This window comes from Equus quagga, chromosome 16 (genome assembly GCF_021613505.1).
Source record: "Equus quagga isolate Etosha38 chromosome 16, UCLA_HA_Equagga_1.0, whole genome shotgun sequence".
NCBI lineage: Eukaryota > Metazoa > Chordata > Mammalia > Perissodactyla > Equidae > Equus > Equus quagga.
In genome coordinates, this window is record NC_060282.1 from 38402340 (window position 1) to 38426417 (window position 24078).

A 24078-nucleotide genomic window follows, 5' to 3' on the forward strand; every position below is an offset into this window, starting at 1 on the left:
TGATAGACTACAGAAGCTTACTCAAAAATTTTTACTGATAAGAATACACTAAGAAAAAAGATTGAAGACTACTACTTTGAAGATTAACTATTTTCAAATAGTTTGTGTTCTCTGTACTTGTAATTCATTCTCTCTCACTATTAAGTAATACCTTTAAAAAAATGTGAGCCTGCCTCAGCTGTGCTCAAGGAAACCAAAAACAGTGGTTATGTTTTTTTTCCTTTGTTTTGTTTTGTTTTGATCCAGGCTTGGGCTAAGACATCTAATAAGGGGAAGGAGTGAGATAGTGGTACAGTAATAAAAGAAGAATAACTCCAACAGGATGTAGAATTTAAAAGTAATTTCTCAACATTAAAATAATTTACCTTGCAAAGCTACCTCCACTGACAAAATTCAGTCAAGTCTATATACTAATTTCAAAGCAAAATGAGAGTAAAATTTGAACATGTTAAAAGAAACCATACATAAATAATTTTATGCTGGGGCTGGCCTAGTGGTTACGTTTGCATGCTCCACTTCAGTGCCTGGGGTTCGTGGGTTTGGATCCTGGGTGTGGACCTACACATTGCTCATTAAGCAATGCTAAGGTGGCGTCTCACACAGAAGAACTAGAAGGACTTACAACTAGGATATACAAGTATGTACTAGGGCTTTGGGGAGGGGAAAAAAAACAAAAACAGGAAGGTTGGCAAGAGATGTTAGCTCAGAGCCAATCTTCCTCACCAAGAAAAAGAAAAAAACACAAAAGCATACCTTTAAAAATAAATAAATAAATAAATATTCTGCTTTGCAGTCCTAGAGAAATAAAAAACGAGCAAGGAGGTACAGGAATAAGAATTTTTTTTAAATTAAATATGAAATAATTACTGGTCTAATTCTAGGGAATTAAGGTTCCAAGAAGAAAAGATATTACGTACATGCTATACAAATTGTAGTGTATTTAAAAATAAAAATCATCCCACAACTAGAAGGACCTGGAACTAAGATATACAACTGGGTACAGGGGGGGTTTGGGGAGATAAAGCAGAAAAAAAAAAAAATAAAATAAAAATCAATAAACCTAGTTTGCTTAACAAACTGAACACATCCTTGGAATTAATCAACAAACTAACTGTAAGACATTCTGCCAGACAAACTGGGAGACACTAAAAAAGCATAAATTACATTTCTTTATGACCTCATGATTTACTTGAGGGGTCTTCATATGAACACTAGCAATACAAGAAATTCAGGTATGTGGTAGAGCCAAGCGAGTACTGCAATTATCAGACATGCCAATAAAAGATTCTCATCCAATGATCTAGGGATGTTTCATGAAACAAACAAAAAATCAGTGTTAAACTCTGGTCTATGGCTACAACCATGCAGCCTATGGCTAATACATCAAATGATCATCCGGCATCTGTTGAAATCCTTTAGAAAACTAAGTTTAGAAATGTTGTCTGACTATAAATTATGTTCATTGCCCAGAATAGTGTAGAAACAAATTATAAGATAATTTAAATATGAAGTATCATTTTAAGCTCTGTAGACCGCTAGTACTTTTTCCCATAAATTTTAGGTTTAGAAATAAAAATAATTTTCTTATAAAGTACAAAAAAGAAAAAGCAATTTATTAAATCTATATTTCCATTAAGTTCTCTGATTACTTTCTGAATATTTTCAAATTTTTAAATTTTAGACAGACTTCATTAGACATATTTCATTTTATTTTAAACCTTTTTCTATTCCAAAGGGGAAAATATTTTCTAAACCACATTTTATCCCTGAGAGAATAAAACCAATTGCATATTATGCATTAGTGTCTACTCTCATGCTTTAATATTTTCTACTGAAATTAAATATCTAATCACAAAGGAATGGAATTTTATGTTAAACTACATGATTAAAGTGAACAACTTCGAATATACATAAATCCACAAAAAATGTATTTCTTGTACATAATACTAATTCCACACTGTAATTAGGAACATACCTGCTCAACATCCAAATTTAATCAAATTAAGGATGCTTAAACATTTTTAGATGAGTAACTATATTGGTGTGAACTATTTTACTTATAACCCACAATTCTTAAAAATTAAGAAATACATCAGTGCCTTTAGGAGCAACTATTACTAGCAAAAATCGGAAATCTCCCTACTTAAAACCATCCCACAATTTATACTGCCTGTGGTAGAACGATTTTTTTAAAGACTTGAAGGAATTTCAAACTTGGAGTAACATGTTAAACTGATTAAAAAATATAAAAACAACCCTGAAGGTAAAGTGTAATGTCATGTCTTGCTTTCTTAAAAGGAACATATTCCTTGTACATGAAAAACAAGGGGCTTGCTTTGAAAAAATTATACATTTCCTAATCTCTTACATTCTCTGAAACAGTGCAAGGCAAACAATACTCATCCTGCATAAACACTTGTTTACACAGAGAAAATTAACTCAATTGACCTATAACGGTACATACTTTTATCTTCTTACCTCTAACTCAAAGAAAGAGGCAATTCTCCTGTTAAATCTTAGACCTGTTTATAAGATCTTATATTCTGCTTCACCTGTGATCTCACTGTATAAATTATCTCCAATTTTACTGTATCTCCAAGTTTTCCTTCTCTCTTCTTGACCTCTCTACAGCTATTGACATACCCAAGTGTCTGTACAGTCAAATTTCTTGAAAGAGTGATGCACACAGGCTTGTCTCTATGTGCTCAACTCCCATTTATTCCCCAACAATTAAAGCTCCTCTAGCCAAGTGACCTTGCCAACTGAAGTTTTTCAGCCTCATTGTCCATGATGACTCTACAGCATATCATACAGTTACCCACCCTCATTTTGAAACTCTTTTCAATTGTGTCATATGTATAGTACACATGTTCCCTTGTTGCCTACTTTTCAGAATGACGCTTCTCAATCTCCTCCATTGCTTCCTTCTCCTTACTCTTTAAAGAAAAAGTTACTCAGAATTAAATTTGGGGCTTTCTTCTCATCTTGCTGTGTATGGTCTCCCTGAGACATCATGCACTCTGTGGTTTTGACTATGATCCATATGCTGAAGACTCCCAAACCTGTATCTCCCATTGTGAAAATCTAAGCCACACCAGAGACATGAAAACACTTTGACCAGCTTGGTCTTCTGACATCCCCACTTAAAAGGAAAATTTTTATTTCCTAATTTACTTCCAAAACTCAGCTTGTGACATTCCATTTTAAGTTACTGTAGCAGAGATTGTTAAATAACCACTAATATCCACTCTCTCCTTTTTTCTTAGAACCCACACGTTTTGACTAGACATATGGACTTAAAGATTAGAGACTACATTACTGAGACCCTATACAGTTAAATATGTTAAAGTGACTAGCTGCTGGCGGAGAGTTTATAAGTAAAAGTGTGCAACTTCTGTACAGCTTTTAAAGAGCCAGGGAATTCCCTTTTCTTTACTCATTTCTGCTCACTGAAATGCAAATATGATAAACTGTTGAAGCACCCACTGTGGATCATGAGGCAAACCTGGCAACAGAGGCCAGTAATAGCACAGCAAAAATGTACCTGATCTTAGAGGACCGTAACACCTTGGGGTGCCTACCCTAAGCTTTCACATGAGAGACAAAAAGCAATTCCATCTTGTTTAAACCACTGTTATCAGGAGTTTTCTAATACTTTTAGCCAAATGTAACTCAATCTTAAATATTATAGCTACATTATTGAACTCTTCCTTAGCTTAAAAGTACTATATTTTGAAATGAGGTCAGAAAAAAATGCAATTAGAAATAGTCTACCTAATAAACTAAGTGCATTGTCAAAAGAAAGATTCTCTCAAAGGAAAAAAAAAGTCTGAAACCTTTCACTATCTGTAGTATAAACAAAGTCCTTTTTAAAATTTAAGGATTTCTCATATTTAATTCTCTTTGAGAACTAAATAAGAGAGAATTTCCATATGTCTGACCAAAAATTTAAACACCTGAAACATCATAATTTTTTTTTATTTTGTTAGAAGCAGCAATGACTCTGGGATATATTTAAGGATATATAAGAAAAGAAAAAATATGTCAATAGTACTGGTTCACTTTTGAGTTTCATACAGAAACTTAACTGCATCATCGAAGTGACACCCAAACAAAGTGTCAGAACCTTTTGTGTTCATCGCAAAGGTTAGGGGTGGTACAGCCATGTTGGTAGCTCTAATGCAAAATTCTTCGCTATCTTAGTCCTGTGGGACTCAACTGAAAATTTAGAACAATTCCTTGACCAAAAAAAAGACAGTGAAGTTGGCTGGTTATATATTAGATATTAGAGGGGAAATAACAGATAACTGAATTTGTATAGACTTGATTTTTAGAGCTGTTTATGCCACTAAGGAATGAAAGAAGGCAACTAATAATCACAGAATTACTACAATAATCTGGAATTTTCATTTAAAAATAATCTCATTAAGTATTTTTTAACCTTGGCTAAGTTGCTTGACCTCTTTTTGACTCAATCTCCTTAGTTATAAAGTGAAGGGATTTAATTAGTTTATTCCTAGAAATACGTGTGCGTGCGTGTGTGTGTGTGTGTGTGCGTGCATGCGTGCGTGCGTGCGAGTGTCCGTGCATGTGTGCGTGTGCGCACGTGTGCGTGTGCGTGTGTGCGTGTGTGCGTGTGTGTGCGCGTGTGTGCGTGTGCGCGTGTGTGCGTGTGTGTGTGTGCGTGCGTGTGTGCGCGTGCGTGTGTGTGCGTGCGTGAGTGCGTGTGTGCGCGTGTGCGTGCGTGTGCACGTGTGCGTGTGTGTGCGCGCGTGTGTGTGTGTGCGTGTGTGTGTGTGTGCGTGTGCGCGCATGCGCGCGCGTAACTCCATATAATTTTTCTACAGATATTCACATGGCTCACTCCCTCACCTGCTTCAAGTGTCTGGTCAAATATGAACTTGCAGTGAGACCTACCCTGACTACCCTAATTAATTATCATCCCACAGTTCACTAAAGCTCTGTACATTGTTTTCCCTTTATTCTCTTTGTGTTTCATTTTGGCAAGTTTCTTTTTTGTTTTTAAAGACTGGCACCTGAGCTAACAACTTGCCAATCTTTTTTTTTTGCTTTTTCTCCCCAAATCCCCCCAGCAGATAGTTGTATATTTTAGCTGTGGGTGTTTCTAGTTGTGACATGTGGGATGCTGCCTCAACATGGCCTGATGAGTGGTGCCATGTCCGCACCCAGTCTCCGAACTGGTGAAACCCTGGGACGCCAAAGCAGAGTGGGTGAACCACTTGGCCATGGGGCCAGACCCCTCATTTTGGCAAGTTTCTATCTCTTCGTCTTCAAGTTTATTGATTTCTTCTTCTGCAGTGTCTACTCTACTGCTAATTCCACCCAGTGAGTTTCTCATTTCAGATATTATATTTTTCATCTCTAGAGTTGGGCTTGGATCTTTTTTATATCTTCCATTTCTCTCCAGAATGTATTCATCTTTCCTTAAATACCCGAACATAGTTTAAGCCTATTCTAATGTACAAGTATTTAATATACCTGACAATTCTATGCTATTTCTCAGTATATTTCTATTGGCTAGTTTTTCTTCTGGTCAAGGTTTCCTGAATCCTTGTATACCTAATAGTTTTTGACTGAATGCTTGACTTAAGTTGTTACATGTCTACATCTTGTTGTATTTCTCGTAATAGTGTTAGGCTTCATTTTGCCAGCAGTTAACTTACTCACTATTTTGGTTCCTTCAGAGGCTTTTTTTAACCTTGTTTACAGCAGGTCTGGGGTAGCCCTTACTCTACGGACAGTTTAGCTCCACTACTGAGGCATGCCCTTTCTGGGGTCTCTGCTGAATGTTCTGAATGCTCAATGGGAATTTTATAGTATGGACAGTAGGAATCTGAATCCCTTCCAGCCCTGTTTTGCTGTGTAGTTTTTCTCTCTGGAACTTTGTCCCATAATTCCTAGTCATCTCTCTGCTTTCTTATACTTCAATCTTTCTGCCTCCCTGAACTTCAATTCAGTAAGACAGCTGAGCTTACCTTGACATATCCCACCCTGCTCTGTGGTCTGGAATGTGCCTTCAGCCAGAAAGCCAGGGCAATCCTAGGGCTCAACTCACTTGTTTCCCTTCTTTGAGGGATTACAGTCCTGCACTGCATATTGTCCAATGTCTTGAAATTTTTTTTTCTCTCATACATTTTGATCAGTTTGTTAGTTATTTGCATCGGGAATATAAATCTAGTCCCTGTTACTCCATCATGGTCAGAAGCTAAAGTTCCATACTTTTAATCTGGGGCATTATCTACTAAAAGTTACATCATTAATCATCACGTTTTTTATTATCTTGGTAGTATTTGAGGAGTCAAATTAAAAAGCCTTCTATTATTTTAGCTGTGTACTTATAGTGCTTTAGACTTTAAAAATAATATATAAACATGTAAGATAAAAATGGCTACTACTTTTTAAAGAGCTATCACTTACGGAGTATCCTGCTTTTTAAAGTTTTCATCTCCATTACAGACATTTTCATCGAGTTCCAAATTAATGTTCATAACATTTCCAAAACATAGGGTAAACAGATGTTATAGCTTTTGGAGGTTTCCTTGTTTTGAAGGATATACAGATTCCCTAGATGATTATTTAGAATTTCACATGATAATATATTATCTTCATGTAAAACATGCTTTTATTCTGGCTTAGCCTGCCCTATGTGCCTGTATCACTGAAATAGTGTTGTTCTGCTGTCAACACATTTCCAGCCATCATGCACATGTTCTCCCTGCAACCACCTACTTAACACTGTTTAATTGAGACTGGAAGAGGAAGATGCCTGCTTCGTGTTGAATAATTAAAAAGAAAAATCAAGCCCAGTGCAGTATCACCAAGCCTTGGTTTTCATGTGTCAAAAATACTACATATGGGGCCGGCTGTGTGGCCGAGTGGTTAAGTTTGCGCGCTCCGCTGCGACGGCCCAGGGTTCAGATCCTGGGCGCCGACATGGCACCGCTCTTCAGGCCACGTTGAGGCGCATCCCACATCCCACAACTAGAAGGACCTGCAACTAAGATATACAACTATGTACAGGGGGAGTTTGGGGAGATAAAGCAGAAAAAAAAAAAATACTACATAACTTGTTGGGGATGAACTTCAGACTAACATTGGACCTTAAGTTAACAATATAAAAATAAAAAATTATTTTAATAAGAATTCAGGCATAAATTAACACTAATATTTCTCCACTGTAAGTTCAGTTAAAAAATTAAAATATGCATTTCACAATAATATGAATATACTTAATACTACTGAATTGTACACTTAAAAGGGTTATGATGGTAAAAGTGAAACAAAAACAACAAAAAACATGGGTAAAAGGCTGTGAATACCTTACCAAATTCCTTACAGTTTATCATGCAGTGTAAATAATAATTAAAACAGGGATAACTACATTTAGAAGTAAGTACAAATTCAGAGGACTCATAAAACATTTTTCAAATTAAAACCAAAACAGAAACTGTATAGTCCAATAAAAAATAAAACAAATTTTCAAAACAATTCTAAGTACAGAAAATGGTTAGCAAAGATCATTCTCAAGAAAAGAGAGCACTACCACCTATGTTTCCAGACAAGTGAAAATGGTGGGCATCCAAGGGGGAAGATATGTAAGTCATAAAGAATAAACTCTGCACTCAGGGCTTTTTACCTTCTATAAATCTTACAGTCCCCAAACAAGGTAAGCTCAGGCATTAGTCTGATAACCGTTCATTGTTATGCTAGCTTGAGTGAGAATTTATATTTGGTGAAATAACTTATTTCTTACCTAGAAAGAGAATACATATAGGGTATGTAACCTAAGGGCTCTAGAGATGGGGAAACTCTTAAAACAGAAAAAGCAAATATCTACAAGTCAACAGCAAAAAACACAGTTCACATTTGTAATTTGAAATAAAGAACAATTTGTTATTGTATATGTCTTCATAGTTTATAATGTAATAATTAGTGACGGGAAATTATGTTTTCAGGTTTTAATATTTTCCTCAATATAAAATTAATATTAATTTCTTATAAAAAATGGGAAAGTATAGGAAAGCAAAATAAATCTCAGATCTTAATTGATATCATTTGTGAATTGATATGTAATTGTTATGAGATATGAATTTATATATAAAACTTCTCAAGTATATCAAATACATTCTAAAATGTATGATCTTATTTTCTATAGAGTTCTATGCCATACAATTTCATTTAAATCATAAGCATCTTCTGTCATCTTTACTCATTCTTAAGAATTACTTTAAATCAATCATCAAGTACGATTTAAAGAAAAGGACTAAAGAGTAAAGCAGAAGGTCAGAATATGCGGTTAATATACATATTGAGATTAAATTTATTTTAATCAATTGACAGTTGGTGGATATTTATTTTATTTTATTTACAGGTGATCTTTTAAACCTCTTTATGTAAATTACCAGTTCAAAAAATCTGAAGTCTGAAACTCTAGTATAGTATCTAAAGGAAATAATATCTAATTTTATACTAAAAACTCAATACAAGTTACAGATCATCTTCCTATGATACAAAAACTAAGCATAGGCATTTTTGTTAACTGATAAAATCTCAACAAAGTAAAAGGCTTGTGGATGCTGACAGGTGGAAGTCTAATGATTCCACAAAATAAACATAGCACCACATTTTAGGAAAAGTAAGAGCAGAGAAGAATAATAGTTATGTATAAAACTCCAGGGGCCGGCCTGGTGGCGCAGCAGTTAAGTGCACACGTTCCATTTCAGCAGCCCAGGGTTTGCCAGTTCAAATCACAGGTGGGAACATGGCACTGCTTGGCAAGCCATCCTGTGGTAGGCGTCCCACATATAAACTAGAGGAAGTTGGGCACAGAGTTAGCTCAGGGCCAGTCTTCCTCAGCAAAAAGAAGAGGATTGGCAGGTGTTAGCTCAGGGCTAGTCTTCCTCCAAAAAAACCAAATAAAATTTAAAAAAAGAAACTCCACAAATACTTATGTTAGCATTTTTATTGCTGCTATTGTTAAATATGGTAAGGAAATAATACCAAGTTTTCCTCTAAATCACAAATTTTAGTTGGAACTTCCTTATGATCATATTTTAAATTCCTTAGGGAAGGGATTACGTCTTAATATTTCTACCCTCAATATCAATTACAACAGAGTCTTGCCCATTAAAAACAATTAATAAGTGATTTTTGATTTACTGAAAATATAAAACCTTTTTCAATATGGTTGGGAATATATGAGTTATACGAAATAAAGCTGAACATCTAAGGAAAAATATAAAATCAACTGAAGGTAAGTGGCCCATCATCACAAACATTAGAAGTTAAAGAGAAGAACACCACTTAAAGTGAAATCATAAAGTATTTTTTTATTACACAAAAACAAATAAAAGAAATTGTCTTATGGAAGAATATTTATGTTCTATATTTGCACAAATGATCTAGCTGAGAAAGTGAGAGAAGGGGGAGGAAAGAAGATTGAGATGTATTGTGGTTTGCCAGAATTCACTTTAAGAAAGAAGATACTATTAGCAGACATTCTTCATGGGTCTCTTGTGTTTTTGTACGTCTTTCAAGTAGAGACAGTGAATGCCTTTGTTCTCAATTGTGTTTTCAAGGGTATTGACAGTGTACAGCCTCAGAAGGTAGAGATACTGTCCTCCTCCTGAGCAAAGGGCAAGTTTACTTTCAGTCTTGCCAGGTACATATAGTGTACCTTATGCTTTCTACCCATTACGTTTAAAAGGTTCAAGTTCTCTAAATTGAGGGCTCCTCTCCTGTAAGAGTATCACCTGGCCCTCTTCATGCCACCCTGTGGGAATCAGGCTTAGGGTAGGGACAAAAGAAAACGCTAATACTCATTACTGCTAATGCTGTAGATAATGAAGTCCTTTGTCTCCATTCCGGGAGTCTCGTGTCTTTGGCCAGCACTCATGAAATTGTGGCCTGGCTAACTTGTTAGCTTAAAGGCAGGTTAAAATCACAGACCCTTTAGAGTTCTTGACACTTACCTGTTACTGTTTTTGTTTTTACAGGGCTGCTGGCATATTCAGAGGCCTGATATGACTGTTGCTTTGCCAAGGGTGCACTTCCAATGGACACCTCATCGTCTTTCCTTCTGCTAATTGGCATCACAAGAGGAACAGCTATCACAGGCTGCTGGACAGAGTCAAATGAAAAACTGAATTATTTAATTTCTTAAGCAGTGAAGATTAAACATGGCATCACTGAGGAAAGTCCTTCAGAAGTTGGAGTTGAGGCTTTATTATTTTAAAGCAATGAAAGAATGAATGAAGGCTCTCTAGCCTTCCCCATCTCTGTCTCTCTCACACACACACACACATAGGGAAGCTTAATTCAATTTTAAATTACAATTGTATATGAAAACCAAGAGAGCTTGGAAATAATTAAAATTTAACATAAATTTTACTAAGAAGTATAAAGATAATATGTTAAGGACAAATCAAAACTAAAATTGACTTTGAAAATTATGATTACTAGAAAATAAAAAGTTATGCTTATAAAATGATATTTTTAGGAGGCTGGTTAGCTTAGTTGGTTAGAGTGTGGTGCTGTTAAAATGACATTTTTAGCGACATACTTCTAGCAACTGATTATGTACATGTTAATATGGACAGTCCAATTTTTGTTAAGAATTACTAAAAATCTCTATATTTTATCTGACATAGTGATATCCACAGCATATTTGGAAAGCACAGGAAAATATCTATAGTTATAGAAAGCTGGAAAACATGATCCTATATTGAATGCATGAGTGCTGAGCTGGACAATAAAGCAGCTCTTTCATCTTTATCCACGGAAATAAAGTGTGATGTTACTGCTGATGACACCCAATACAATCTTGTCAGATATTTGGCAAAAAAAAATAAACAGGTATTTTTAAGTTTGCTACACGATCAAAGATCAATGTTGAACTCAGTAGAAAACAGTCATCAAATGTTGGGTTTTAGCCACAAATTGAGAAGGAAATTACAGCTGGGGTAACAATAGATGATAACTATTATACAGCTGCATCAGATGATGAATCTGGAGGGGGCTGGTCAGGCAGCAGCGTGGTGTAATGTTACCCTCAGCAGCACAACAACCACAGTTTTAGAGACCTAACTTTAAGCCTCACCCAACTTATAATACTTATTTAATATTATTTAGATTATGAAACAATTTCAATTAGAATATGTGTACATTACATAAGTAATATAATCAATCAAGTTATGAGCTAGAGGGGAAAAGGCATATTATTTTACAAGTTGCTACTTAGCCTGAGTAAAATGACAAGAAAGTTGATAAGAAAATAACAAGATTGGGAGTGGGCGGAGCAAAATGGCAGGGTGAGCTGACCCGGGATTCTCTCCCCTCCAAAATACAACAAAAGATTGGAAGAACTGAATTTCAGAGAATAAACATAATGCCAGCTCGTTAGAGACATACAATACCGAGAAGGCAGAGATCATAACCTTGCTTACACCCTCGGAGGCGCTGGAACGGTAGGAGAGAACATCACTCCCTCCCCTAGAGTCTGCGATCGCTGCGGCAGGGGTCGGGAAGGAGCGGGGGAGGGGCCGTGCGACCGGGGGATCATCCAGGACTCCTGCCGCTGATTCAGTGGAGACCCGCTGATGGGGGAAAGCTTCCGTCCCGGGGACGGAAATAAATCAAGGGCCTTGGGAGACCAGAGAACAGAACTGATGTGAACCCAGACCTGTGAGAGTGAGTAACAGCCCCTCTCCCCCAGCAAAGCCAGTGGGCACAGCCATCTTGCCCCAAGGTGGAGAGCTAACACGCTGCTCTCGACCCCCATCTAGTGGCGACAGGCTGTAACTGCAACTGAATTCTACCACCATGAGAAAAACCCGCTCCTCTACCATCCAGCAATTTATAAAAGCCCCAGACCAGAAGGAAACCAATAAAAACACAGAATTGAGTCCTGAGGACTTGGAATTAGGTAAACTAAGTGACAATGAATTCAGAGCAGCTATAATCAGAAAACTCAATGAGGTAGAGAGAAAGATAGAGAAACAAGCCAAGTTCTGGAGTTACTTCACAAAAGAGATTGAAATCATAAAGAAGAATCAAACAGAATTACTTGAGATGAAAAACACAATGGACCAGATAGAATACAGATTCCCTGAATGCCCGTATAGACAACATAGAGGAGAAAATTAGCATAATCGAGGACAGACAGGCTGAATGGCGCCAGACAGAGGAAGAAAGAGAACTAAGAATTAAAAAAAAATGAGGAAAATCTCAGAGAGATAATGGATTTAATGAGGAGTAAGAACATAAGGATCATAGGAATTCCCGAGAATATGGAAAAGGAAAATGGAGCAGAAAGTGTGCTTAACGATATTATTGAAGAGAACTTCCCAAATCTAGGGATCAATGGAGAAATGTGTGTAGAGGAGGGTTTTAGATCTCCTAGATTTGTCAATGTAAAAAGGCCTACCGCAAGGCACATCGTAGTAAATTGGCAAATAGGAATGATAAGGAGAGAATACTCAGGGAAATAAGGAAAAAAAAGTGAATAACCTATAAAGGGGCCCCGATCAGACTGTCAGTGGATTTCTCTACAGAAACCTTACAAGCTAGGAGAGAATGGAGTTATATATTCAAAGCTTTGAAGGATAAAAACCTTCAGCCAAGAATACTCTATCCAGCAAGAATTTCCTTCAGATATGAGGGAGAAATTAAATCTTTTCCAGACAAACAAAAGTTAAGGGAATTTGTAACTAAAAGCCCTCCATTACAAGAAATCCTCAAGAAGGGTCTCATACTTGAAAAAAGAAAGAAGGGAGAAAGGGGACACAATCCACAGACTAGGGAGACCGATGAATAGAACCAGAACAGGATAGCAAATATTCAATTATAGCATTAGGGTAAAAGTAAGGAAACTACCAAAACAAGGACGATCTTAGCACTCTAACTACAAATTAATACACTGAGTTGGAATAAAAAATGAAAATAATTATTTAGGAGGGGAAGAGCAAAGGGTCTAAATCAGTATTGTTCAAGTAGGTAAGAGACGACCAGAGAATAGACTATATTATACACAAGATTCTAAATACAAACTTCAAGGTAGACACTAAAATAAAGTACAGAACAGAGTCACAAATCATAGATAAGGAAAAATCTAAGAAACCCAGCATAGGAAATTGCAGTATTAAATGGGTAGTCAAAAGCACACAGGAAAAGAAACACAGGAAAACAAGATAATGAGCGACAGATTGACAGCACTAAGTCCACATGCATCAATAATCACTATCAATGTGAACGGATTGAACTCTCCAATAAAAAGACACAGAGTGGCAAAATGGATTAAAGAACAAGATCCAACAATTTGTTGCCTCCAGGAAACACACCTCAGCCCCAAGGACAAACACAGACTCAGGGTGAAGGTGTGGAGGACAATACTTCAAGCAAACAGCAAGGAAAAAAAGGCAGGTGTTGCAATAATCATATCAGACCAAGTGGATTTCAAAATAAGACAGATAAAGAGAGACACAGAGGGACAATATATAATGATCAAAGGGACACTTCATCAAGAAGAAATAACGCTTATAAATATGTATGCACCCAACACAGGAGCACCAAGATTCATAAAGCAACTATTAACAGACCTAAAGGAAGATGTTAAAAACAACACAATAGTAGTAGGGGACCCAAACACCCCACTCACATCAATGGACAGATCATCCAGACAGAAAATCAACAAGGAAATAGTGGAGTTAAATGAAAAACTAAAACAATTGGACTTAATAGACATAAATAGGTCACTCCACCCTGAAAGAGCTGAATACACATTCTTCTCAAGTGCACATGGAACATTCTCTAGGATAGACCATATGTTGGGAAACAAGTCAAGCCTCTACAAATTTAAAAAAATTGAAATAATAACAAGCATCTTCTCAGATCATAGTGCTATAAGGCTAGAAATTAATTACAAGAAAAAAGCTGAGAAAGGCACAAAGATCTGGAGACTAAACAACACACTACTGAACAATCTACGGATCATTGAAGAAATTAAAGAAGAAATCAAAAAATACCTGCAAACAAATGAAAATGATGGCATGCCATACCAACTCATATGGGATACAGCAAAAGCTGTATTAAGAGGAAAATTCATCGCAATACAGGCACATCTTAATAAACAAGAAAAATCCCAAATAAGCAACCTTAAAACACACCTAACTGAACTAGAGAAAAAAGAACACATGAAGCACAAAGTCAGCAGAAGGAGAGAATTAATAAAAATCAGAGCAGAAATAAATACTATTGAAACGAAAAAGGCAGTAGAAAGGATCAATGAGACAAAGAGCTGGTTTTTTGAGAAGATAAATAAAATTGACAAACCACTAGCCAGACTTACAAAGAAAAAAAGGGAGAAAGCTCAAATAAACAAAATCAGAAATGAAAGAGGAGAAATAACAACAGACTCTGCAGAAATACAACGGATTATAAGAGAATACTACGAAAAACTATATGCCAACAGAATGATAACCTGGAGGAAATGGATAAATTCTTGGACTCCTACAATCTCCCAAAGCTCACTCAAGAAGAGGCAGACAATTTGAACAGACCAATGACAAGGAAAGAGATTGAAACAGCAATCAAAAACATCCCAAAGAATAAAACCCCAGGACCAGATGGCTTTCCTGGGGAATTCTACCAAACTTTCAGAAAGGATTTAATACCTATCCTTTTCAAGCTATTCCAAAAAATTAGGGAAGATGGAACACTTCCTAACACATTCTATGAGACCAACATCACGCTGATACCAAAACCGGACAAGGACAACACGAAAAAAGAGAACTACAGGCCAGTATCACTGATGAACATAGATGCAAAAATTCTAAACAAAATTTTGGCAACCAGAATTCAGCAATTCATCAAAAGAATCATACATCATGATCAGGTGGGATTCATACCAGGGACACAGGGATGGTTCAACATCCGCAAATCAATCAACATGATACACCACATCAACAAACTGAGGAATAAAAACCACATGATCATCTCAATAGATGCAGAGAAGGCATTTGACAAGATGCAACAGCCATTTATGATAAAAACTATGAACAAAATGGGCATAGAGGGAAACTACCTCAACATAATAAAGGCCATATACGACAAACCCATAGCCAACATCATACTCAATGGGCAAAAACTGAACGCCATCCCCCTGAAAACAGGAACGAGACAAGGATGCCCTCTATCACCACTCTTATTTAACATAGTACTGGAGGTCCTGGCCAGAGCAATCAGGCAAGAAAAAGGAACAAAAGGAATCCAAATAGGGAGGGAAGAAGTGAAACTCTCGCTGTTTGCAGACGACATGATCTTACATATAGAAAACCCCAAAGAATCCACTGGAAAACTGTTAGAAGTAATCAACAACTACAGCAAAGTTGCAGGGTACAAAATCAATTTGCATAAATCAGTAGCATTTCTATACTCCAGTAATGAACCAACAGAAAAAGAACTCAAGAATACAATACCATTCACAATCGCAACAAAAAGAATAAAATACCTTGGGGTAAATTTAACTAAGGAAGTGAAGGACCTATATAATAAAAATTACAAGGCCTTTCTGTGAGAATTGGATGATGACATAGGAGATGGAAAGACATTCCATGTATATGGATTGGAAGAATAAACATAGTTAAAATGTCCGTTCTACCTAAAGCAATCTACAGATTCAACGCCATCCCAATCAGAATCCCAATGACATTCTTTACAGAATTAGAACAAAGAATCCTAAAATTCATATGGGGCAACAAAAGACCCCGAATTGCTAAAGCAATCCTGAGAAAAAAGAACAAAACGGGAGGCATCACAATCCCTGACTTCAAAACATACTACAAAGCTACAGTCATCAAAACAGCATGGTACTGGTACAAAAACAGGTGCACAGATCAATGGGACAGAATTGAAAGCCCAGAAATAAAACCACACATCTATGGACAGCTTATCTTTGACAAAGGAGCTGAGGGCATACAATGGAGAAAAGAAAGTCTTTTCAGCAAATGGTGCTGGGAAAACTGGAAAGCCACATGTAAAAGAATGAAAATTGACCATTCTTTTTCACCATTCACCAAAATAAACTCAAAATGGATCAAAGACCTAAAGGTGAGACCTGAAACCATAAGGCTTCTGGAAGAAAACGAAGGCAGTACACTCTTTGACATCAGTATTAAAAGGATCTTTTCGGACACCATGCCTTCTCAGAGAAGGGAAACAATAGAAAGAATAAACAAATGGGACTTCATCAGATTAAAGAGCTTCTTCAAGGCAAATGAAAACTGGATTGAAACAAAAAAACAACCCACTAACTGGGAAAAAATATTTGCAAGTCATATATCTGACAAAGGCTTAATATCCATAATATATAAAGAACTCTCACAACTCAACCACAAAACATCAAACAACCCAATCAAAAAATGGGCTGGAGACATGAACAGACATTTCTCCAAAGAAGATATCCGGATGGCCAATAGGCACATGAAAAGATGCTCATCATCGCTGATCATCAGGGAAATGCAAATCAAAACTACACTAAGCTATCACCTTACACTCGTTAGAATGACAAAAATATCTAAAACTAATAGCAACAAATGTTGGAGAGGTTGCGGAGAAAAAGGAACCCTCATACACTGCTGGTGGGCATGCAAACTGGTGCAGCCACTATGGAAAACAGTATGGAGATTCCTCAAAAAATTAAAAATAGAACTACCATACCATCCAGCCATCCCACTACTGGGTATTTATCCAAAGAGCTTGAAGTCAGCAATCCCAAAAGTCCTGTGCACCCCAATGTTTATTGCAGCACTGTTTACAATAACCAAGACGTGGAAGCAACCTAAGTGTCCAGCAGCAGACGAATGGATAAAGAAGATGTGGTACATATATACAATGGAATACTACTCAGCTGCAAAACAGAACAAAATCATTCCATTTGCAGTAACATGGATGGACCTTGAGGGAATTATGTTAAGTGAAATAAGCCAGCAAGAGAAAGATGATCTGTGTATGACTCCACTCACATGAGGAATTTAAAATTATGGACCAAGAACAGTTTAGTGGATACCAGGGGAAAGGTGGGGTGGGGGGTGGGCACAAAGGCTGAAGTGGTGCACCTACAACATGACTGACAAACATTAATGTACAATTGAAATTTCACAAGATTGTAACCTATCAATAACTCAATAAAAAAAATTGAAGAAAAAAAAGAAAATAACAAGATTAAATGTATTGTACAAACCTTCACAATGCAGAATATCTGCTTTTATATTAAATAGTCAAACTGATAATATTTATACAATTTGAAACAGGAAATAGTATTTAAGTCCTACATGAGAAATGCAGAGCATAATCTAAGTTTTGATTCATTTAACTTCCTCATCTATAAAATAAGGGAGTTGAGATGTCTACTAGAAATCCCCTTTATGCTGTATCATTTAGTGATTCCATAATCCCTTAAATTTCTTGGCCATCATTTATAAACCTAGAACATGACCACGCACTCTAAGAAATTAGAACCAAGTTCAGGATCAAAACTAAATTACAGAAAAATTATGTGCTGCATAGTGCGATACTGAATTCAAGCACAACAGTGGAAAGATGAGATTAATGAAAGCAATGATATTGACAATACCCAACAACAAACAAACAAACAAAATCTCCCTTTTGATGGCTGAAACTCTGGGTGCATTTTCACATAGGTAAAAAAACACAACAAAAACAAACAGAAACCCTTTCTAACAAGAGATCAAGGATCTCAAACGTCTTCTACAGAGTTGTGTTCCAAATACTTACAATGGTGTCCAACAGATCCTTGATAAATATTTGCTGAATGATTGCTAATATAGGTGCTACGTGTCAGGCATGAAGAGACTGCACGAAGAGGAAGATGAGTGATTCCCTCCACTTTTCTGGAAATATGTTTACTCCAGCCAAAGACATCAAAATAAGCAGTATTCATATTTAGCAACCTCCCATTGCTCTGTTTACATTCTTCCACCTTTTGGTGCTGGATATTCTCTCAAATTTCAGTTAATCTCTAGCCCAAATGTGTCCTGTCCCATGATTCTCAAGTACCTAAAGCCTTTGGTCCCTCTTCCTATAAAATTTTCAATCCTTTAATTTATTATTAATTTAATAAATGTAAAAATACAGAAAATTATAAAGAATAAAACAACATCCATATTTTCATTAGGACTAATACTTACTGGCTATCAACATTTTATCATATTTGCTTTTTTAAAAAAAGGAGATAAAGTATTGCAGATAAAGATAAAATTCCCTCTGACTGCCAACCAACTGCACGTTCCTCCCAGTCAACCACTATTACATTACTGATACAATCCTTCAAATTGATTTTCAACACCTATATTTAGTTACACATATTGCATATATGCATTTATTTTTTTTTTTTATTTTGAGGAAGATTAGCCCTGAACTAACATCTGCTGCCAATCCTTTTCTTTTTGCTGAGGAAGGCTGGCCCTGAGCTAACATCCGTGCCCATCTTCCTCTACTTTATACATGGGATGCCTACCACAACATGGCTTGCCAAACGGTGCCATGTCCGTACCCGGGATCCGAACTGGCAAACGCTGGGCCACTGAAGCAGAACGTGCGCACTTAACCGCTGCACCAGTGGGCCGGCCCCTAAATTTATTTATTTTAAGGGTGGTTTTGGAAAAATACACATAGACACTCATATTGCACATATCCTTGGGAAATTGGTTTTTGTATGAAATATAATTTTGAGATATCCATATTAAGACCTATTGTATACTTTTTAACAATAAAGTATTACATCATGTGACTATGCCATGCTTTACCCACTTCAATAGAGACAGTAATGTAGGTTGTCTCTAATTTTATACTATCACAATGACAGGCTTGTACATGACTCGTTATGCTCATGAGTGTCACTCTAAGGGAACAGCTACATCAAAAAGTGGGATTTGGCAGTCATAGGGTATTATGCTCATTTTCAATTTTATTAGGTATTGCGAAATTTCTCAATTTTCACTTACAACAGTAGTATATGAGTTCATCCATTTTCTACATTTTCACCACTACTGAATATTGGCATTTTTTCACACAACAGATTTTAAAAGTGAAGATGATTAGTCATGAATTGATAAGTATTGAAGCTAGGTGACAAGGTCACAAGGTTCAACTATACTATTCTTCCAATTTCCATGTTAAAGAAAATGTAAGACTAAAATGGTAGATTACAGACTTTTAAAAAGTATATTTTTGAGATATGCTGAACTATAGTAAAATAGTAATACTATACAGTGCTGATGAAAATGTAAACTGTACACCAATTCTAGAAGCAAAGTGGCAATATAACAAAGGCCTTAAAATATGCTAAACTACACGCCTTGAGCTACTAATTACACTTTTAAAAATAATTCTAAGCGAATAATTAAAGGAAAAGTACAAAGATGTAGCTATGAAGATCTTTACCCCAATATTATTGTAACTCTGGATGAGCAGGATTATGGGTATTTGTTAGTTTGTCTTTTAAATAAAGCTACTACTTTGGAAGTTATAAACATATATTTAATTTTAAAGTAATTATAAAACAATATAATAAAAAAATTAAAAATAAAAATCTTTGAAAGTGCTTGCTATCAGTCAAAAGAATGTTTAATTTACTTAAGGTGCTAGAATACTATTTAACCTTCAGGGATATCTATGGTGTACTGGAGATAAATGCATCACTTATAAAATAACCAGTGAAGACCTTACAATACAATGGAATATGATTCAGCCATAAAAAAAAAAGAAGAAAATCTTGCCAGTGGCAACAACATGGATGGACGCTGAAGTCACTATGATAAGTGAAATAAGTCAGACAAAGATAAATACCATATGATCTCACTTGTATGTGGAATCTAAACAAAACAAAAAAGCCAAACACAGAGACACAGAGAACAGATGGGTGGTTGCCAGAGGCAGAGGGTGGGAGAAATGGGTGAAGAGGGTCAAAAGTAAAAACTTCTAGTTATAAAATAAATAAGTTATGGGATGTAATGTACAGCATGATGACTATAGGTAATAATGCTATATTGTATGTTTGAAAATTGCTAAGAGTAAATCTTAAAAGTTCTCAACAGAAGGAAAGAAATGTGTAACTATGTGTGGTGATGAATTTGATCTAGACATTGTGGTGATCATTTTGCAATATATACAAATATCAAATCATTATGTTGCAGACCTGAAACTAATATAACATTATATGTCAATTTATCTCAATAAGGAAAAAGAAATTTACAACTAAAATGTTTTTCAAATGGTCCCTGCCACTAGTCTTACTTCCCCATCACTCACACTCTACATTCTGCTAGAGTAAACTTTCTAAAATCCAAATCTATTTATATCAGTTTCCTGTACTTCCTCTTTACCCTTCAGGATAAAGTATCAAACACTTAGCATCATAAATAAAATCTTTTATAAATTGGTTTCTAATTTCTATCAGTTTCTAAAGGACTCTTGCCTCTAGTCTGGAAAAACTGAAGGTCCCTTTCTTGTCAAGTGTTTGCATATTCTTTGCCTCTGCTCACACAGTTCAGTCTAGAACAACCTTTCCTGTCTGGCTTACTCCTATGATGCTCAGCTCAACTGTCAATTCCTCTTTTTAACACTCTTATCTGCTTGTGAGAACTCTTCCTCCTTTTTGTTTTCATATAATCCTATACATACATCTAATGTAGCAATTACTAAGAACAGCATTACTATATTCCTTCATATTCTCAAATACGCTAAATACCTCGAGAGGGAAGGATATTCTCAACCATGAGTTTTATTTCTGTAGCCCCAGTATCTAGCATATTGCCTCATATTCTGTATCTACTTGATAAAAAGGAAGGAAGGAGTGGGGGAGGGATGGCAGGAGTTTCAAATTAAATTAGGAGAAAGTGAAGAAAAAACCTTTAAAAGATGCTCCTTGAGACATGGGTTGTAGGTTTTGGACAATTTTTTATATTCTTATGTAATTATATAATTGTGTATTTTTCTCCTATCAACTAGCTTAAATTTACTTAAGAAAAAAGATATAATGCTATTCCAAGTAGAATATTACAAAACCACAATTAAGACAATGGGAAAATGCAATTCAATATAGCATAAATTTGGCCTTAAAAATTCTTAGTTCTGCCGTTTACTACATATATGACAACAGGTAAGTAAATCTCAATAAGCATCAGTTTCTTCATCTTTAAGATGGGAATAATAAACCCATCTATCAGAATTACATTTAAGTGACATGACGTAGAGAATTATATTTAAGTATTCTAGAAAGTACAGTTAGTTACTTTTTATTTTGTAATTTATATTCTTTTAAACTAACAAATACCCCAACTCTCTTGCACCAACAGTCCCAATCCCAGAGTTAGGCACACAAAGCACATCCGTTGAATAAACTTAAAGATGAAGAAGAAATATAGAGATAATAAAAATGAAAGCTAACATTTACTAAGTAATTCTTACGTATAAAATACTCTGAGAACAAACATGTTGGTGCTATGAGGGAAAACAGGCCAGTGAACCAGGACCATTTAAACTAGGCCGTCTTTTGGATCTCCTTTACAAGCAATTGTACAGAAAGCCCCTTTAATAGTCAATGAAACTCTACTTTGAGCTATAATTTCTTGTACAGAAATTAAGGAATAGAACTGCTTGAAAGGGCAGAGTGGGGGACCAAAAAATTCTAGCACATGTAAAAATAAAATCAACAGAAGAAATATATAACTCTAATAAATGAGAAAAGGATTTTTTCATTTAGAGAATAAATTATAAAAATTTCTCACCTGCTGCATATGTCTATTGGTTCGTTTCTGAGGCTGATAAATGAGCCAAGTGTATAAGACTGGATCAACATTAACTGCTAGTCCTTGTACACTACAGAGAAGTACGGCACCTAAAAAACAAGATTTTAAATTCTTATAATTCGTCATTAAAAATAATAAGCTTGATGTCACTTCAAACCAATTAGGATAGCTATAATAAAAAAGACAACAACAAGTGTTGACAAGGATTTGGAGGAATTCAAACCCTCATACATTGCTGGTGGGAATATAAAATTGTGCAAATACTTTGGAAAATGGATTGGCATTTCCTCAAAAAGCAAAACATACAATATAACCCAACAATTCTATTCCTAAGTATATACCAAAAGAACTGAAATCATATGTCCACACAAAATCTTGCACATAAATTTTCAGAGCATTATTCATAAAAAAAGTGGAAAGAACATGAATGTCCATGAACAATATGAACTGTCCGTGGACAAACAACATGAAGTCATAGAATGCAAACTTATCTGTAAAAAGGAATGAAGTATGGATACACGCTACAACATGGATAAACCTTGAAAATAAGCTAAGTGAAAGAAGCTAGTGACAGAAAACCACATATTGTATGATTCCACTTACATGAAATGGCCAGAACAGGCAAAATCATAGAGGAGAAAAGACAGACTGGTGGATGCCAGGGCCTGGCGGGAGGGAAGAATGGAAAATAACTGCTAATAGATGTGCAGTTCTTTTGGGAGTGATGAAAATTTTCTGGAATTAGAAAATGGTGACCGTTGTACACCCTTGCAAACACATTAAAAACCACTCAATTATGCACTTTAAAATAATAAATTTTTTGGAATGTGAATTGTATCTCATCAAAACTGCATTCATCTTTTAAAAATAGGACTAAGCTTGATTTTTTTAACTTTTTATTGAGATTATGATAGTTTACAACCTTGTGAAATTTCAGTTGTACATTATTGTTTGTCAGTCGTGTTGTAGGTGCACCACTTCACCCTTTGTGCCCACCTCAACCCTCCCTTTCCTCTGGTAGCTACCAATCTGTTCTCTTTGTCTAGATGTTCAACTTCCACATAGGAGTAGAGTCATACAGAGATTGTTTTTCTCTATCTGGCTGTAATAAGTTTAATTTTTTAAGCAAACAGCAATTTCTATACTTGCCATAAGAACGGAGTATTATCTTCCTTTTGTTTCTATTACAAAACTAATTCATGATGTGAAAGGAAACATTGTTATAACCACTCAACGAATCATTGTAAATTACAGCTTTAAATGTTAGAAAGCAAAGGGAGAGAGCTGCCTAGATGAAATGCAGGCTAACATTCTGACATAAAACACAAAGCTGAAGTGTAACAAGTTGCAATTCCATCCTACTAAAATGTTTTTGTCCCTCTCTAATAAAAAGCAGCTATCATAGAACTTAACGAAGGCAGACTATCCCATTCTTAATTTATACGCAGGTTACGTATATCCATAAGTAAGTTTTTGGATTTCTACATATATTTTTGATAAAAATATTATTGGCACCACCAGGATTTATGGAATATGAAGGGAGGGGTATTTGCCAGTTTTGCTCTCAATTATATCTCCAGGATCTAGAAAAGTATCTGCTGCATGGTAGGAGATGAAAAAAAAATTCAGAATAAATGGTAGATACGTTCTCAGGTTAGCTGAAAGAAGCCCATTTGTTCTATAATATTGCAGATTATTTAAACAATTAGTAAAATTAGCATTAATACCAGATCCTATGAAAAGTGAACTATACAGAGATGGAGGTAGAAGGATGGAAGAGAAGAAAGAGAAAAAGAAACTTCCCCTTTTCTCAAATCTTTGCACAGAATTTTCAAACAAGTGAAACCATGTATACTCCTATTCCACCTTACAGTGCTCCTTCTCTCAGGGACCCAGATCAGTACAGATTCCTAGGCAGAATGCTAAGATAACATAAGCAATCCCTCCTTCATGTACCAATGCATGTGCTGGTGAGCAATGATTTGCTCAAATAGATAACAGTAGGGATGATGGGGAATACAAGATGATTGCAAAAGAGGAGTCATAATTGAAGTCGACTGGAAAATAGAATTTAGCATATATTTTAAATATATATAGTTTCCTATAATACAACACAAATTCCTCATAAGAATTTAAATTCTTCTATTTCTCAAATACCACTAGTGTACAGAATAAAGGCTTAAAAATGCTATGTTATATTAAGGGAAATAAAATTGAACCTTCCCAAAATAAC

The 24078-nt window shown here is 35.7% G+C and overlaps 1 protein-coding gene across 6 annotated transcripts in view; it reads right to left on the reverse strand.

Annotated features, from left to right (window-relative positions):
* VPS13B (vacuolar protein sorting 13 homolog B) overlaps window positions 1–24078 on the reverse strand; it is a 784298-nt gene that overhangs the window by 443976 nt on the left and 316244 nt on the right. For 5 of the 6 annotated variants that reach the window (XM_046642610.1, XM_046642609.1, XM_046642613.1 and 2 more), the window contains 2 exons: window positions 21825–21934; window positions 9993–10140 (listed from right to left, as the gene is read on the reverse strand). In XM_046642610.1, the coding sequence (XP_046498566.1) occupies window positions 9993–10140; window positions 21825–21934 (258 nt within the window). The remainder of the gene's footprint in view (window positions 1–9992; window positions 10141–21824; window positions 21935–24078) is intronic. The other variant, XM_046642612.1, reaches the window with a different exon arrangement.